This window comes from Pholcus phalangioides, unplaced genomic scaffold, assembly GCF_987345545.1.
Source record: "Pholcus phalangioides strain wild (caught in Gottingen) unplaced genomic scaffold, Ppha-v1.0 ptg000037l_1, whole genome shotgun sequence".
Taxonomy (NCBI): Eukaryota; Metazoa; Arthropoda; class Arachnida; order Araneae; family Pholcidae; genus Pholcus; species Pholcus phalangioides.
The window spans coordinates 1,351,556-1,370,798 of record NW_028301624.1 but is presented as its reverse complement, the minus strand read 5'-3'; the positions used below and the strand labels follow the sequence as shown (position 1 = coordinate 1,370,798).

The 19,243-nt window shown below is 36.4% G+C and overlaps 1 protein-coding gene across 1 annotated transcript; it reads left to right on the top strand.

Moving 5' to 3' along the window:
• Window positions 1-117: 117 nt before the first annotated feature.
• LOC149065870 (L-xylulose reductase) lies at window positions 118-18,432 on the top strand. Its single transcript, XM_089253378.1, has 9 exons — window positions 118-239; window positions 375-607; window positions 3,236-3,333; window positions 5,431-5,585; window positions 11,181-11,223; window positions 12,047-12,211; window positions 13,234-13,351; window positions 15,783-15,888; window positions 18,307-18,432. Exons 2-8 carry the CDS (start codon window positions 553-555, stop codon window positions 15,884-15,886), a joined length of 738 nt encoding a protein of 245 aa, XP_089109504.1. The 5' UTR covers window positions 118-239; window positions 375-552; the 3' UTR covers window positions 15,887-15,888; window positions 18,307-18,432.
• Window positions 18,433-19,243: the final 811 nt, after the last annotated feature.

The following is a 19,243-nucleotide window of genomic DNA, read 5'->3' as shown; positions in this document are numbered from 1 at the left end:
AATAATTAAATTGCTATAATTTTCATTTTTATATGTGAAAACATATTTATATTGAATAAAAAAATGTTTAAATTTTATAAATGCGGTCCGCTGCATCCTCAAGAGGAAGTAATAATTACTAAACCTCCTCGTCACGATAAACACGTGAAAGTTTGTTGATTTTATTATCTAGCGAAATTCAAGTTTCAAGGCCAGCGGGAGCCTAGCCTTTCCCCGCAGCTCAGCTTGGGAACCGCTAAGTACGAGTAACATAATTTATTTTAAAGTTAAATATACATTATAAGTCGAATAAATCTGTATATTTGTCTCTCGAGAGAGAGAGGGAGAGAGTTTAATGCTCTTTTCTCCGTTAAACTGGAGTTTTTTATTTACAGTCCATTGATGATAGATAAGCGATTTGGAGCTAATTTCCTGCCTTATCTAACAAGAGCTCTTGAAGCACGTGAGCAAGTTCAAGGCCTCCAGTGGTTCCTTGAGTGACTCTTCTACATTTGGAGAGCTACGTACGTCGCGTAGAGGTGCTCAAGTTTAGCCGAAAGAGTAATCCCTTTCATGATGGACAGTGAATTTGCAGGGAAGCGTGTCCTGGTAACTGGAGCTGGAAGAGGTGAGTGTGACTCATAAAATGAATAAATGATGGATAAACATTCATTATCTTCAATAGATTATGCAAAGAGAAAACCCACTTCTTATCAGTGGCGGATTTGTGGTTTCACCGCCTATGGGCTGTGCAAATTTTGCTGCCCTTCTAGTTTAGTTTGCTTTTCATTCCTCACAGTCCATTCATTCCTCACATTTGATTCCCTAAGCTAGGGGTTCTCAAATTTTACCCACAGCGGCTCTTTTCAATGCTTATCCACTAGCTCTGCCAGCTCCCTAGAGCAGTTTAACAAAGGATATTTTCAAAAACCTTTGTCAGGGTCACCGCTCTGCGGCGCCCCTGACAAAGGTTGGAGTCACACAGTTCGAGAACCTCTGCCCTAGGCTATAGCTTAACACACCTCCCTCCCCATAAATATCTCCATTGTCTGTAAATCACAGTTTTGATCACTCTCATGCTCACACACTCACTCTTTAGGTCACTCATTCAGTTATTCACTGGCCCCAAAGCAGAATATGCCAGAATCTGTGACATACGTTGCAGAACAATTAGTGCTACTGCGGAACAATCTGGAAGAATTTTTAGAAAAAGTGCAAAAAACACTACTATAGGGATTTTTACCCATAGGACATTTCCAGTCAGCCAAGGTTTCGTTGCAGAACAATGCAAAACATTCTGCTTTGGGGTTCACTGGTATGGTTCCTTGCTCTATAGGTCATACTTTCAGGGCCTGTCATGGCTCCCCCATCCTAGAGCAGGGCCCCTAGGCTGGAACCTTTGGCGGGCCCCCATACCAGCCTTTTCATGAGTCCCTCTATAGTTAATTTATAGTGTGAAAAAACAAAAAATTATGACAATCATCCCAGGGCTAGAGCCCTGTCAGCTCCACCCTTGTGGGGGGCCATGGGGCTTGTTTCTCATTAGTTCAGGCCCAGATGTCTCTAAGCATGTGCCTTGCTTGCCTATGCAAGAAATCGGCCCTGAAAATTCTCTAGGTCACTTTCTGGGTTGGTCACTCACATGCTTGCATTACTCAGGGCCAAAACTAAGGGGGTGCAGGCGGGTCTGGTGTCCCGGGCTCTCCTTCAACGTTATGATGTGGTGCCAAAATGTGTGCTTGCCCCAGCTGACCAAACATTTAGTTGCAGCCCTGGTATTACTGACCTGTCCCTTGATATGGCTAAGATTTTGTAAGCAGAGTTGCATCAAATTTAGTGATTTCCAATTTCGCCAAGGTTTTTTTCTCCTTGGGGCCTGGACTTTTTTTGCTCACAAAACATCTTCAATATTGTGAAAATCATGATGCCTAACAGAAATGAAATTTGGCACATTTTTTAGCAAGCTAGAGCATTATGAGGAGGAATTCTAGAATCAGTCAAAAAATTTTCCAAGGGATTCACCAACCCATTACATTTAAGCTTTGAGTTATTCAGGCAAACCCAATGTCAACTAAATTTCTTGGTGCAATTGCTGTTCGAAACAATACTAGCTGCACACTTTGGGCAAGAAGCTATTATTTCTGTAGCAAAAAACATTTCATTCAAAAACAACGTATCATTCAGACAAAACTTTTTTGTCTTTGAAAACAAGAAATGAAAATGATACTATAGTTGTAAGATAGCACTTCAGCTTAAAAAATTAGTTTGTCACCAATGAAAAGTTTTGAAAGAGCCAAAGTGCAAAGTTGGCAACAAAAAATAATAAAATTCAGTGCAACCCCACTTATGGAATTTTAGCCCTTGATCTGTAGGCAGAAGTGGATTTATGATTTTGCTACCCTTATCTCTTTCTACTCTTTCTTGACACAAATTTTTCAAATTTGCCGCCTCTCTGAATTCACTGCTGTCCTTTAAATACGCCTCTGCCTCTTATCATTTCCCATCCGAAGAGCCAAAGAAAATCAGGGCTTGACAAATCCCTAGTCCTAGATGAAATATGGTCAGTGAGCCGAAAATTTTGTAACCTATGTAGACCTATGCTCTATACTTTCTAAAATTGAATCAAAAATTTCTCAGGTGCAGCTGACATGAAAGTTTGCTAAGATTAATCAAATCTGGGTTTAGAGCTGTGCCTTGTAGTTGGAGGTGGCGGCTGCAGCACACATGCTGCAATAGAAATAATTCTTTTGTAGTTGTTATTCTTCAACTATAAAAATTTTGCAACAGATTTGGGGAAGGTTTGTCCCATGAAGCAATCCACTGACTTTTTTGTCCCAGACCCTCACAGGACCAGATTTCATTATCACGAGGTCCCCCTGTGCACCTGAAGCTTCAAAGTCGTAGCCTGTAGGTCCCATATATTAAAGCAGCCTTATATATGAATATAGTTGTATACAACCTTGTATACCAAGGCTGAAGTAATACACACAGTACAGAAATATATCTGCAGGATGACTTGAGAAAAAGTCTCTATTCATGCAGGATCTATTTTTGGTGTGTGTTGCCGCCGCCCCCCCCCCCAACATACATTCTTTTTGCTTTTGTCTACAAAGCTTTTTTTTTCACCCTTTTAACTCAGATTTTTTTCCCCTTCTGTAGCAGCGCCCTGTGCGGCTGCTCCTGCATATCTGAGTTGGATATTTTGAAGAGAGCCCGCTTCTTTGAAAATTTCTTATACTTTGTTCATTATTCATAGGAATCGGGAGAGATACAGCTATTTCTTTGGCTAAACTTGGAGCTGAAGTAATTGCAGTGAGCAAAACAGAAGAGAATCTGAAATCATTAGTTTCAGAGGTGAGTGATAATATGTGTTTAGTTACTTTCACACTCTCTGGATATCTTGTATAATTAAGACTTTCAAATGGTTTTTACTTTTAGTTTGGGGCTATTTATTTAGGTTCTTATGTGTGTCACAATAATTTGAAATTCACTTTTTTGAACATGTATTTTATAGTGGTCATTTATTCTGCTTGTATCATCAATTTTAGACAATAGAAGCTCACCCTCCATTTGACACGATATGTCTGTTTAGGCACATAAATATAAAAATTTGTGTGTGGCACTTATGCTGCCCTCTGATGTGAAACAATCCAAATGTGTTTTTTTTAATTGTATAGATAACAATATGAAGTATTACCCATTCCAGTGTAAAAAATATTCATACATATACTCATAGTTTAGTATGAATTTCGATGGGAGCGTAGTTTAGTTACGCTTATTTGGTGTCAAGTTTCCGCCAAAACTTTGGGTTGCACAAGGATTATGATCCAAGGCATAACAAAGGGAAATAAAAAAACTTTTTTCACAGCTCACCTGTTTTTTTGTATCCTCTTTCCTCCATGACACAGTAATAATCCAAGTTATATATCGGAATAATTCAAAGGGCATCCACACTTGCTATTCAATACCCATAGAATTTAATGAACTGCATACTGCTACTACCAAATTAAAAAAAATAACAAAAATGGAAAATGAAATTTACCATAAAAAAATAAATTCTGCAGGGTTTGAAGTCATTGCGGAGCATTGGCCCAACAGAAACAGTATAGCACCACAAAGTCAATGGGGGAAAAATCTCTGTTAATACGTGACTATGAGCAAAATACGCATCACCGCTCAATGAAAGCGAAATGCCACAAAGTTCAACAATACAACAGTGCAGAAAATGTTTTATCCAATCGCTAACATACACTCGCATATAAATATGCAAATGAGGCATTAAAGAGGGAACCTAGTGAAATTGCTACAGCTACAACCACAGATGTGAATTTGCTATTATTTTGTCATGATGGCTCATGACTCCTCAGCCCAAATATAAATATTAAAAAATGATATAAGAAATACAGCAGCCTACCACAATGTAAATGTATTGGAATATTTGTGAATCAATAAATGATAGTAGGGCCCAGCTTCGCGAGCCGTTATTATTGTATACTTGATGCAACTGAACTGCATTTGGATTAAACCAGGAAAACCATTATTATTGTTACATCATCATCATTATTATAATGATGCTATTATTAATATTATTTCACTAAACAGGTTTAAAGCCCTAGTAGACAAACAAGATGGTAAGATCCAGTAAGAGCAGGCAAGAACAGAGAAAATAAACAAACATAACCAAAGTGCCACATTTTGCGACTTTTCTGAAGGGTATCTAAACTCCATGCCATCCCAAATTTCTAAGAAACAGTTTAAGTACAGATTGTCTTTCAGCATTGTTGTTTAACTCACTAGGTAGTAAATTGCCTATGGCGATAGACCCGAGTTGTGCTCAGTTTGAAAAAAAAAGAAAAAAAAAGCATTGTTGTTTGTTCCGACCCGATGAAAATGCCAATTAAATATCATTTTCAGGCCCGAATATGAGGCAGTCTCCTGTGTGAAAAAGCCTCTCCACAGGCAGTCAGGTCTTCAGCACAATGCTTGAAAATTTAGACATTCCCCGTTTTGAAGTGAAAATATGGGAGAGACAGATGGCACCACTGGTGTGAAATGAAACAAGCATAATTCTGACGACATAAATACATCCAGACCATGCATACACACAACATATTCCTGCATGTAAACCAATTCGTTAGAAATCCTTCATAGGAATGTTTATGAGATGCAGGTAGGGTAAAGAAGTAGTAGTAGTCAAATCTTATGTGGGAGTGTTATGGCAGTGAAAAAAAGTGACCACTTAAATCTGAAGCAAGAATCGTGCCATCAAAAGCGCTCTTGTTGAAAAACTGCATCAATGGTCATCCCCTTATAACTGACTAGTACCAAAGTAAATTGATGTCTAGTAAGCCCAATGCACATTTTCATTCACATAATTTTTAAAATGTCTTAAAAGTTGGTTTGCCTTTGCATTTTTGTGTCTGTGCTCAAATGTATTAAATATTCTGTTAGGTACCGTCCATAAAGGCTGTCACTTTGGACATAAGCAACTGGAAAGAGACACAGAGAGTCATCGAAAGTTTGCTACCCATCCATCATCTGGTGAATAATGCTGGTGTGATATCTTTGCAATCTGTTGGCGAAATAACTGAAGAGGATGTTGATAAGTAAGTCTAATATGTAGTCACTTGTTTTTCTTGAGTGGTTTCATTGTGACACTAAATAAGTTGCGTGAACTATGACAACTTGTAGGTAGATACCAAATAAGAGCATGATCCAATCAGGCAGACAATTGCTTTTAGTTTTTTTCCATTTTCATACATCTATAGAAGAAAATTTGGGTAAAGCAGATGCTGTTTTAATTAATGATACTGTTTAACAAAAAATGCTTAACTTTTAGTTTGCAATTTTCAAACACAATCTAAATTGAAAAGGGAAGGTCAGCTTTCATGTCCAGAGTTTATAATAGAATCCAGACCTTTCAGTCTGTTATGCTGTGTTCCAGGCTTTTTAGAAGCAGACATTTTGTCCACTAATGCAGTGGACATCATCAGTGTACTTGGTGGCAAGCAAGACGACGAAACTGCCTCCTTGGAAGATCGTTATCTACTGGCGCTTTTGCTGAAGATGTGGAAGAATCAACCTCATAGTTGTGATTTGACGGCTTCTTATTGGATGGGTGGGGAGCGGAGTCTTCAAATTTGAATGGGGGATCAGAATTCGAAAGACTTGGTTTCTTAACTGCCCTTATCTTGGGCTTTTGGATTATCAGGTGCCATGTTTTGTTCAAGTGCAGCCCTTCCTTTCTATTGAAATTTTCTTTGTGTTTAACTGTCTCTATAGTTTCGTGGTTCAGCCAGGAGTAGAAATGTGTTTCTGGATTAGAGGATATCAGTGTCTTGGAAGTGGTTGTCATGGGCTAAGCATGCTTTCTTCAAGGTCCAATATCCTCTATTCAGAAACTCATTTTCACTTCCGGCGGAACCACGAAGCTATATTGTTAATAAAAAGAAAATTTCAATAGAAAGGAAGAAGGGCTGCACTTGAACAAAACATGGGGACCCTGCAATCTGAAAGACCAAGATCAGGACAGTTAGGAAACGAATGCTTTTGAATTTTGATCCTCATCCACCCAATCAAAAGCCACCACATCACAACTACTAGGTTGATTCTTCCACATCTTCATCAAAAGCACTAGTAGATAAGTCTTCCAAGGAGGTCATTTCGTCTCCTTGTTTGCCACCAACTGCACTGATGATATCCACCGCAGTAGGGGATGAAATGTCTGTTTCTAAAAAGTCTCAAACATGGCATAGCATCCCAAAAGGTATGGATTCTATTACAATCTAAATTACGTTCCTTAAGCTGATGTTGAATTTTCGCACTGTTTTTCTTGTCCAATTGTCTGCACAGAACATGTTGAAAATGAGTATGAAATTTTCATATGAAAACTTAGCATATACAGTAAAATCTCGATAAGTGATCACCTCGAGTTATCAAAAAATTATGATGGATGGCTTAAGCGGAGTGGCGACTTAAGCAGAGTGCCATCAGTTTCAATGTGCAATGTTGTGAAAATCGTATAAATTTAAAGTAATATGAAATTTATTAAAGTATGAATCAAAATAACAATATTTATAGATCGCGAAAGAGGAAATAATAAAATTTTTTTACCTTTTTATCTCTTATTACTTAAATTATTGTGGTAAAATGTACTGTACACTTTGATTTATACTAGTAATTTTTAATTTAGACTAACAGAGCAACTATTAGTCTAAAGCTATAAGTAGCTTTTCTTCATAATAGGACTCTCTATTGCACATTAATTTTACATAGACATCAAATTTAATTTTAGTATTTTAATTCTTCTCAGTAATTCATGATACAACTACAAAGTAATCGCAAACACTTTGACTTGGTGGAGGGCAGGGTTTAAGGTACAGTCACATTTTTCGCAAAATGTGAAGTGGTAGCCACTTTCGTAAAAATGCGTACAGGAGGTACGAAACGAGTAGACATCCAATCATCAATCATTACATTAGCATTTTAGCATTTTGCTAAAGCTTTTCTCCTCATTTTCGCTTTTTTGCGAAAGGAATTTTTTATCTAGCTTAAACCCTGGTGGAGGGGCCCTGGACAGGGAAAAGTAAACAGAAAACCTCAACTTGGGAAAGAATGTCTAATTTTATTCAACAAAGATATTTTGTTTAAATTTCAAGCCCTAAATTAGTAGGTAGAGCCCGTGCTTTCTATGATTATTTATTATCCATGCCTGTTGCACTTTGACTTGATTAATTTGATTCTTCGATTTACATAATTTTTTATTTCCTTGTATGTGTAATCTTTGACGTATCAATAAATTTTGATTTTGCCGGAGATGCCCTGGGGGGGCCAAAGTGCTTACGTTGCTTCTTGTGACAGAGCCTGGATGTCTCGCAGTTTCTCCAGTAGAGCCCATGCAGAAATGAGATCTAGCTTGAACAGGCCCCCAACGTTCCAAAAACCTTAGTCGGCAAATGAACTTCCCCAGCATAACTTTCGTCACTTAAACTGTTCTGTTTGGGTATATAGGATTTTATGGTGACTTTTAAGCATATAGCAATGCTGTTAACAAGCTCTTTTTTTAATGGGAGCCATAAAAATAGTCTGTTCCACTTTCTCAAATTTTTTCATAGTGATGAGTTAACCGAAATTAGTGACTAGTAAACAAGGGTTTAATAACATTGTTGTCTACGAGAGGTGGAAGGGCTTGAAGAAAAATGACGACTTAACCGGAGTGATGACTTAACGAGGTTTTACTGTATATGCATAATTTTGTAATGGAATGCATTTAAAACAAATCCAAAGAAGCGATTTCACTGAATTTTATGTAATATAAAATCCATATTTGGTTTTGTAGGCCTTCTGAACAATAATTAGGTGATGATTTTTTCAATATGTTTTATTTATTTCACAACACCCAGAGATGACAACACAAAGAAAATGTTGGAGGAGGGTGCCTAGGGGTTGCCACTAAACCACACATGTACCTCATAAACATTCCTCTGAGAAACTTCTAAGGAATCTGTAAATGTCGGAATGTGCGTTGTGTACCTGACAAGAAGTTTATTTAAAATTCCTGTGTTAAGTTAGTGCTGATACCTACCTTCTGGATTTGGAAGCAATAACTTGACAAGCTATTTTGCCATTATCACGTACTATGCAAAAATTTTAAATGTTGTGGGTTTGATTGTGTACGCATGGGCACGTGCGTGCTTTTTTTTATGGAGAATGACATGATTTAAAAAAAAGATTGGCTACCCCTGCTCTAGATGAAAAGCTAAGAGACACGTGTAGTTTATATTAGTAGTAGTTAATAAAAAGGTACTGCAATGTCACATTTATAATGGACACTTCCCGTTAGTAGACACCTTCCATTATTAGGCACTTTTTAATGCTGTGGAACAGGGCCTCAATGTATTTCCCTCTATACAGGCTGTCCCAAATTGTTTGCACAGAAGATATCTCTGCAATCATTGACTTTAGAAACATACTGTATATACTCGTGTATAAGCCGACTCCCCCCCCCCACCCACTTCAGGACCACCAAAACTGCAATAAATTGAAAACCCGTGTATAAGCCGACCCCAAAAAATCTGTGCATTTTAGAGAAAAAAAATTCTTATATTTTCATGGAAAATGAATAGTTTGCGGAAATTTATAACAGAAAATTATTCAAACTTTTTAAGATGTTTCTTCTGAATCTCCAAACTCATCGTAATTCATCAGCTCTTCACAGGGTGCGGCATCTTCGTTTTTATCCTCATCTGGGCTGTCATTGCTATTGTCATTTTCAAAGAGGATATCATCTTCAGTTCTGTCCATCGCATTGCCGATGCAACACTTTTTGAAGGATCAGCGGAAACAGAATTCCACGCCTCATGTACCCATTGGCACACTAGGCAAATGTCAGGTTTCTTCAAGGCACCACTGTAGTTTCTTGATCATCAGAACTCATCCATTCAATCCACAAATTCTTCAAATAGTCTTTGGGAGGCTTGTTGATGCTCACATCTAAAGGCTGTGCAAACGACGTTAGCCCACCTGAAATCAAAGCCAATGATGTTTTCGATTTCTTTGCCTTAGCTTTGACATTATCGGTTCTGTGGGGTTTGAACATATCCCATACCAATAATGCGGAGGTCGATATTTTCTCATCAAAAGCTGACCCGAGTATAAGCCGACCTCCCAACTTGAGGAACGAATTTTTCCACAAAAAAACTCGGCTTATACGCGAGTATATACGGTACTTTCAATTACAAAAATTTTTCAAATGGCATGAGGTTTTTAAAATCGCAATTTGAAAGATCATACATATAAAAAATTAAAGAGATTAACTTTTTTTTTATACAGTCCCAATCGTTTAAATGTAGATTCTTCTCTGAAAATTCATTTGCAAAAAAAAGTATTTTTAAATACAGTATTAACGAGATATGAATGTATAAAATCACTATGTTGTGGGAATTTATTCATGTTTTGGCAAGTTTTCATTGCCTCAAAAGTTGCTATTTTTAGGGGTTAGGGCCTGTACACAAATAGAATGAACTCAACCATTTTATTTTTGTATTCACAATAAAACAGGTAACAATTACATTTTTTGACAACTACAGAATTTTTTTAACTTTGAATTTAATTTTTGTTTCAAAATTTGTGAATCACACCCCCTAAATCATTGGTGAGGAATGCTGGAAACTTCAAATTCAAATATCTCCATTAAGTCCCCTTGTAAAATGTAAGGTATTTTGTGTAACTGCACATCATTTGAAAACTTTTTCAACTGGAAGTATGTTTTTAAAATCAATGGTTACAGAAATATCCACTGTGAAAACAATTTGAGACTGCTTGTATATGGGTGCGGTAGTGAAGGTCTGTAAGATACTCACCTAAGGTACTAGAGGATGTTTAGAGGTGTCACGAGTTAATACTAGATTTGTTCTTGTTAGAAACTTTCCTGACACAGGAGTACAACAGAAATGGGACATGACCACAGAAAAAGATTGCTACTACAGGAAGTCCCACATCAAGGGGTTAGCGTACCAACCTCTCGGTGAGTATAAAAAAAAGTTGCTGTGTTCAGAATCTGCAATAAATTGTAGGTCCCAGTCTACTTAGCCCTCATGTGCAAAAAATGACAGTGGTGTGACAAAAATGATCAAATGACTGCCTGTATTTTCACAGGCACCACTCCCTGTTACTGGATGATAATTTCAATCATGGTGTCTTATCAAGAGGTTTCACTTTAGTCTTATTGGGATGATCATTCGTATGTGTTTTTCGAATCATCACAATTTAGAACAAGTTTATTGTTCCGATGGTTGCCTGGCATTCCTATTTCTGGTGAGGATTTAACCTGCAACTTTTTTTATATTTTTAACAATCATTTTTTTAAAAGTTGATATTATATTTTCTCACATTTTTAAATGGAATTCTATACTGAGGTGAGATTTGGGATATTAGAGCATTACGGCCAGGAACCTTCAATGGCTGTAAACTGAACATGTGGGACAGTATATTTATTCACATTTAAAAAGTGTGGATGGCTTTGGCTGTCAAAAATTTTTGACTGCCACTCACTAATGGGACAATTTGCTAGTTTTTTGATCAATTGGCTATCATCCTGATAACTGACCAGTACAAAATTTTAAAAAAATGCTGACCAATACATTTTACCACAGATCTTGATAAGCTATTGTTATCTATTTATAGTCTTTTTTTTCCTGTAGAGTATTGTCTGTGAACGTGAAAGCTGCCTTGAACATAGCGCAGGTGAATCAATCTTACTGTTTTATTTTTTATGCAAAACTTTGCAATGTTATTTATAACTGCTATCTTGATGTGGAAAAGTTAACGTGTCCTAATCTAGTTGGAAGGAATATGTTCTAGACCAGTGGTTCCCAATCGGTGGTGCTTGGACCCCCAGGGATCACAGAGAGAGATTGATTTGAAAGGAACTATGATAATTATGTGAAGACATAAAGATTATGGGGCATGATGATGATATTACATACTGTTTACATATACATTAGATCAGTCAGCTCCACCAGTGATGCTGAGGGGCAATGTCCCCCATATCTCCACCCTTGCCAGGGATCCATGGCCCAATTTTAGAATTATAAAAAAAAATTTAAGCTAATTGTGAATAAATAAATGATATTAAAAACCCGGATAGAGATTTGTGCAGCAAGCTCTAGGCGTTGAGCGCTGACTTTTGGATTCAACAATAAACTGTAGGTCCCGGTCTAATTAGCCCACATGTGCAGAAAACAGTGGAGCTACATAAATGACCAATATCTTGCATTGTGTATGTACATAGTTTAACTTACCTCATGGGACTTACAAAAAAATCTCAGTCATAAAACACTTGAATATTCAGCTGTGTTTATGATATTTTTATTGATCCTGTATAATGGCTAACACAAGTTGCATTATACAATAGTTATGAAGGATGGCTAGTTATAATTTTTTTGCCCATTTCTAATTACATCCATCTTTATGTGTCTGGTTTTAGGTAAAAAAAATAGGTAAACCTTGTCTTTAAAGAGAGTATGTGTATTTGCTTATTGCTTTATTGAATTTGATTGCTATATAGGTTGTTGCGAAAGGCATGAAAGCTGCTGGAATATGTGGGTCCATTGTCAATGTTTCAAGTCAGGCCGCTATTATTGCCTTGCACAGGCATACCACGTATTGCGCATCGAAAGGGGCCCTCGACCAAATAACTAAATGCTTGGCACTGGAGCTTGGCCCTCACCAGGTAATCAAGTTTAATTCATTGAAATTTATCAAAATACATAGTGAAACCTGGATTTTACATCCATATTTGTTATGGGCATATTTTCTCAGCTGCCTCGTTGGGCGTTTTGCCTGTTGTGGCGTTGTATTTGTATTTATATTAGTGCTCAAGAAGTAAAAAATTATGTTGCGAGGTTGAACCTGAAAAATCTGATTTAATTAATGTACATGAAATCCAGAAACATATTGTCTCCTCTAAAGCAATGTTTGTGGAACTTCAGCAAGAACTGCAGTAATTTCCTATGTACACATGTGTATAATTTTCGCACATGCATTTTGATACTTTGACGAGAAAATATCATCCTCTGAGACACATATGCAAATTTCATGAATTTGAAATGAATTCATGAAATTCGCATTTTCACGAAGCTGAAACGAATCATATTTTCTATAGAAACCTATGGGAAATAACGTTTTGGCTAACTAATGAGATTCTGGAACAAATCATCTTTGTTAGCCGAGGTATCACTATAATAAGAAAACTTTGTCTTTGACAGAAAATTTTTGCAATGTCTATTGCTTATAAGAAATCTCCATATATGTATAATAAATATTATATATGCAGGGTGTGGGCATGACAAGTTCATAGAAACTTTAAAAATGCATAAAAACCGGAAGAATGACCGAAATAAAAAACGGTTTGCAGGGTTAGCATCACTAGGTCACTGGATTTTTTTTAAAGACAAGAACAAAAACCCCTCAAAACACAGCTGATAGGTGACGCTCATGTGCACTAGTCAAAGAAAAGATAAGCAAATAACAAAGAGAATGCCTCTAAATCGTTTATTACAGCAGTACTTATATTTGGGCACACTAGGCTGAAGTTGTAATGCATGTGCTGATGAAATTTATTTTAATTTTCAAAATTATCGTAGAAGAAAGTTTTATTACTCTCATTTTTTGCTTCATTTCAGATTATTGTTGACAATTTATATCTTCCTTGGCAGAGGGTTGATTTTTCTACTATTTCCTTGTATCTTTCAGATTCGAGTTAATTCTGTGAATCCAACAGTGGTGCTGACTGAGATGGGCAAATCAGCATGGGGTGATCCTGTTAAAGCTGCTCCTCTTATACAAAGTATACCTCTTCGAAGATTTGCCGGTAAGGAAAATTAATTTAATATTAATATTGTTCAGTTAATGAACAAAAATGTTAATGTTACAAAATCTATTCCAGAGCAAAAAATATGTCATGCTTGTAGGGATAAAGTGAATAAACACATCAGTAAATTAAGTGAAGAAACTGAATATTGTGAAGAGATGAACAGTAATAGTAATGTAGAGAAGTAACTTGGAAAAATGTCAATTACTAAACAAGAAGCACTTGAAGAAATAAATTCATCTCTACAAAACATAGGAGAGTCACCAATTAAACTTCATGGAGTAGCTTCACAGTGCAAGTCAAACTATGCCAAGAGAAAAATTGAATTTGCCTGTAACACTTTAAAATCAAAGGTTTGTAAAGTTTTTGAAGAATAACCAGAAATTAAATTTCAAAGCACACTTAATGAAGATATTAAACAGAAAGCAAATGATATGGATATTTTGATAGAGTTGATTAAAAAAAAAAGACTCAATTCAACCATCACAACAAGGGAAAAATTGCAAATTTTAACTCTGGCTTCTGCTTCATGGAACCAGGAAAAAATCTGTGAATAGTTCAATGTCATTGAATATGCTGTGCGAAAAGCACGAGAGCTTTTAAGAGACAAGGGCATAATAGCTTTGCCTGAACCTAGAAAAGGGCATTCCCTGGATAAAAATGTAATACATACCATCATAGACTTTTACCAATGTGATGAATACTCACGAATTATGCCAGGGTGAAAGGATAAAGTGAGCATTGGAAAAAATGTATACAAACAAAAACGATTTTTGTTGATAAACCATTTAGGTTTATCAACAGCTTTTAAGTTGGAACATCCAGATCTAAAAATAGGTTTGTCAAAGTTCTGCATGCCGTGACCCAAATGGTGTGTGCTGGCAGGTTCTTCTGGTACGCATTCTGTTTGTGTGTGCACCATTCACCAGAATGTAATACTGTTGCTCCATACTTTCTCAATAGAACAGGCTTATCATGACCTGATTGTTCAATTAGTGTGCTCTATAAATAACCGAGATTGTATGCTTCGCCATTGCTCCAAGTGTCCATCAAATGAAAGTCTGAAATGCTTCATAAAAGAAAAATTTGAAGAATGGTATCCTGATGATATATCTTCAGGATAACTTATCCAGTCCTATATAACTCTTGGATATCCCCTGATTGGACTGAACAAGTTCAGATTACTGTGACTTTAGAAGAGTACTTGGAAGAGTTGATGAAAAGCCTTGAAGTACTTGTACCACTCATTCATAACCAAATCCCAAGCCAAATATTTAAAGGAAAAGAAGGTTAATCTGAAAACAGATGAGGCTATTGTCTTACTTCAGTGAAAATTACTCATTTGTCATCCAGGATGAAGCACAAGGTTACCATTGGATACACAACAGTTGTTCTCTCCATCCAATGGTGAAGACTTAGTCATTTCAAATGTTTGCATAATATCAGATGATTTAGAGCATGATTTTGCTTTTGTCCATGAAACACAAAAAATAATTGTAAACTACATCAACGAAACATTTCCGAGCGTAAAAAAACATTCATTACTTCGGTGATGGGTGTGCAGCCCAATATAAAAATTGTAAAATTTTTACCAATCTCTGTAATCACAAAACTGAATTCATGTTAACAGTCATTTTTTGCCACAAGTCATGGAAAATCTCCTCGTGATGGTATTGGTGGCACTGTAAAACGCTTAGTTAAAAAACAACTCTTCAGATGTATCCTGGAAATGCCATTGATTCAGCTGAAAAATTTATTTCTTTTTGCAGAACAAAAATTGAAAACATTAAATTCCAGATGATTACAAAAGAAATGCTAGCGGAAGCCCGGAAGCAGTGAGAGATTCGTTTCGCAAAAGCAAAAACAATCCCTGCCAAACGTAGTTTTCACCACTTCGCGGTATTATGGATGGAATAAATTAACCAGAGATTAATATCATTATATAGATGATTATCGTTGTAGAGGATATGGTTATATAGGATTTTCAGAGTACATTCAAATAGCAAAACAAATACAGTTGAACCCTGTTGGTATGAGAAGAAGAAAAAAAACCTAGCACACACATTTTTTCTTATTAGTTGCTATTCATAAAACCAGTGAACGAATAAAAATTCCAACAACACGATTATCTCCATGTTACTTCTGCGGTTATTTTTCAATATTGTTCATCACTTATTGGTTTCGCAACAGATAATGGTAGATGATCAGCAGCTAAAAACAAAAGTGCACTCTATCTCACTGTGAAGTAGAGGAGGGTGAAAATCATTTTTAAATGCATCTTATTTACTGGAAATCTCAGAAATTTTAGTGTTTCTTTGTTAAACTTATTTTATTTTCTATGATTTTCCTCCATAATTTGGGAGCATTGATTGTTGAATCTCGCAAAAATATTTTTTTCCCATCCACACTGATTCTTTTAAAACATTTATAGAAGTCGAAGATGTAGTAAATGCCATCCTGTTTCTCTTGAGCAACAAATCTGGAATGACTACTGGAGCTTCATTGCCTGTCGAAGGAGGTTATATGATACAGTGATTGTGAGTAGCCTATTGTTTGATTGATAAATGACTTTGCTCGATCATGAAGCTTGTATAAAAATGATAATTTATTGTGACTTAGAAACAGAATTGTGGATCTTAATACATTTATCAGACCTGCCAACTTTCTGCATTTAGCCCTGCGATGCCGTATTTAATTACATTTACAGGGCTTCGGGAATTTGAATTTATATTGCCAGATTTCAATTGTTGTCATCAACGTGAGAATAATAGACACTACTTTGAAAAATGAAGAAAAGAAACATTGAGTTTGCTGTTTTGCTATTTGCCTATTGCCACTGTTTCTTTTTTCTTTAAAAAGTGATCTCCCCCCCCCCCCCCCTCGATGCGACACCACCTGTACTTTAAGCATGGTACCCTGTATGAACAGTAGTCAAGGCCGTCCAACCCTATGGATGTAAATGACCCTTTCGCGAAAGTTTTTTTATACGTGTTTCATTGTAAGACTGCTGGTAGATAATTCAATAGATATTACTATGCCGGCCATATGTCATGGCAAAAATTATGGAAAAACAGGATATTTATACTGAAAAATATGAGACGTTAGCAGAATTTGTACTTCATATCTAAATATTGCAGATGGGAGGAAAATTAAGGGCTTCAGTGTGTAAATCTCAGTTATTAGAATGAAGTGACATGAAAAATGTTTAATGTAACAAAAATGTCCAATAAATATCAAATTCAAAGAAGCATAGTTGGAAAAAAAATGGACATTTCTTTTGACACTTCTTTTTTTTTGATGATTTAAAAACACAGTTAAGAACATGAGGGAAAACATTTTATTAGCTTCAAACTTTTAAAAAAGGGGAAATTAATTTTCCAGATGACTGGTTTAGACAGAAAAAATGATTAAGACCTGTTTGCTCTATGTCCAGTTTTGGAAGATTCCGGGAAAGGGGGAAGAGAAGGGAGGAATGGATTTTTCATGGGAAATAACAACTATGTCAAAACCAGAGATCTTGCCCCACCTGCCCAACCAACACACCCACAGATAAAATGTATTTTTTCCACCTCTTATATAGATAACAAGATGATAATATAAATCATGTTGTCGTCTTATCTATGAGGAGGTACTGACATGCCCCGCGGGCTTGGTCGATAAGATATTTGCTCAAAGGACATTTAGAGGTGCCGCAAGTTTGATACCCAGTTAGTTCTTGTCAGAAACTTTCCTGACATGGGTACATCAGAAACGGCAACATGACCATGGAGAAAAATTGCTACCACAGAGAATCTTCATTTAGTGGTTAGCATATCAACCTCTTGGCGAGTATTAAAAAGTCTGCCGCTTGGAATTGGCAATAAATTGTAGGTCCTGGTCTAATTAGCCTTTGTGTGCAAAAAATGGTTCAACAAAAATGATCAAATGCCATGCCCCAGTTATAAATTCCTGTGAATAGGGGCAAAGAGATTTTTAAAATAATACCACTCTTTCCAGTCCATTTTATGTACAATTCTTAAAGAAAGGGAACAAACAAAACATGTTTTTTGAGAATTTGCATTGCCTTTATAGCGAATGTGTTCTGATTTTCATCCTTAAATTACTCGCTATAAGCGAATATTTTTTGTATCTTTAAGATTAGCTCTCTGACAATCACTTGCAAATTACTCAAAACAGCGAGATTCTTGTTATAAGCTGCACTCGTTATCACTGACTTTTATTGTATATCAACTATGTCTACATAAAATAATTATCTAGATATGGCTTCTCTGCCCCCTGGCCTGCCCACTGTTCCAGACTCTGCCACGAAGCTGGGCTGGAAGAGATCTCGGCAACGGGATAAGTCCAGTGGCAAAGTTCTGGCGTTCATTCATTCATTGCCCCCTGGCCTGCTGACATTGCATCGATTCCATATGTGCATGCACACTGGACAGAGGCAACTGGGGAAGCAGGTAGACCACCATCAATATGTGGAAACTTCAGTCACACTGAAAATTGACACCATAATTGTAACAGAAATGTCAGCAATATGGGACATCACAGTGTGACTTCAAAATTTTTATCTATTGATGGTAGTCTATATACATGCTTTCCCATTCGCCTCTGTCCAGTGTGTGCATATGAAATTGACACAACAGTGGGGGGGGGGGGAAGCCACATCTCTCTGTCAAGATAATTATTTTATGTAAACATTGTTGATGTATATGTTACAGTATAAAGGCCCGTACAGTAAAATAAAAATCTGTTATAACACCAATTTTCCCTGTGATTGTTAGCTCTCTGACATAGGAATACACCTAACATTGATAAAGCTTCCATTTCAGACTTTTACCAGCTCAATTAGTTAAATCTTAAAGGTTTAATGCAAGATTTTCACCATAACATACACCGCTCTGATAATTAATGTGTTTGTTGCTGCTATAATTAAACATTTTCATAATTTCTTTTCTCCATAGAAACACTGAGCATGGAAATGAAAGCATTTTTGTTATTTTGCTGTTCATAAAGATGATCAATATTTTCCTACCTGATGCTGATGTATAAAAATTTTTTATACAAATCAAAATAAAATTTTGCATTGATTTTTTGTTAAAAATGTATTTAAATTTTTGCACGAGACATCTGTGATATAATGATGCATCATAGTATAATGTCTGAATTCTTCACGACTGCACATGCATAGGTACGAAATCGCTGTACGTTAATTCGTTTTAATTTGTTTCTTGTAAGCTTCTTTAGTTTCTTCATATTAATAAGAATTTTGATTGTCACTTTTTGAGACACTTGGAATTTAATACAAACACTAGGCCGCAACTCAAGAGCTTTCTTAAATGAACTGCGACAACCATTTTTAGCAGCAGTAAAAGAAATTAAACTATGTTGAAAAGTTCAGAAACTTATTTTATTATGGAGGAATGAATGCAAATACAACCTGTTTATTTGGTGTTTCCTTTGAAGTAATATTACCCTGTTCAACTATATATTTTTTCCACTGTTCATACAAAGATGTAAATGAGGATTGCAAGCTTTTTTGTCACATCCACCAGTGCCTTCATCACTGTACTTCTTCAGAACCTGATAATCGTTGCCCATTAAGCAAAATCTTTATCTGAGGAAAAAGTCTCATATGGGAGGGGGGCCTAAATTAGGAAAATAAGCTGGTTGTGGAAGTATCGGAATGTGATGTTTTGACAGGTAATCAGACACCATGAGGGACATGCGAGTCCTTAAACGTCTGCATGATTTGTTGAGATGCAAGCAACCAAATCTTTGGGAGGCCAAGTTGTGGGTGCTCCATCACAATAATGCACAGCTCACTGGTCACTCCTAGTGTCAGATAATCTGTCAAACATGACATTCTGATACGTCTACAACCAGGCTTATTCCCCTGAT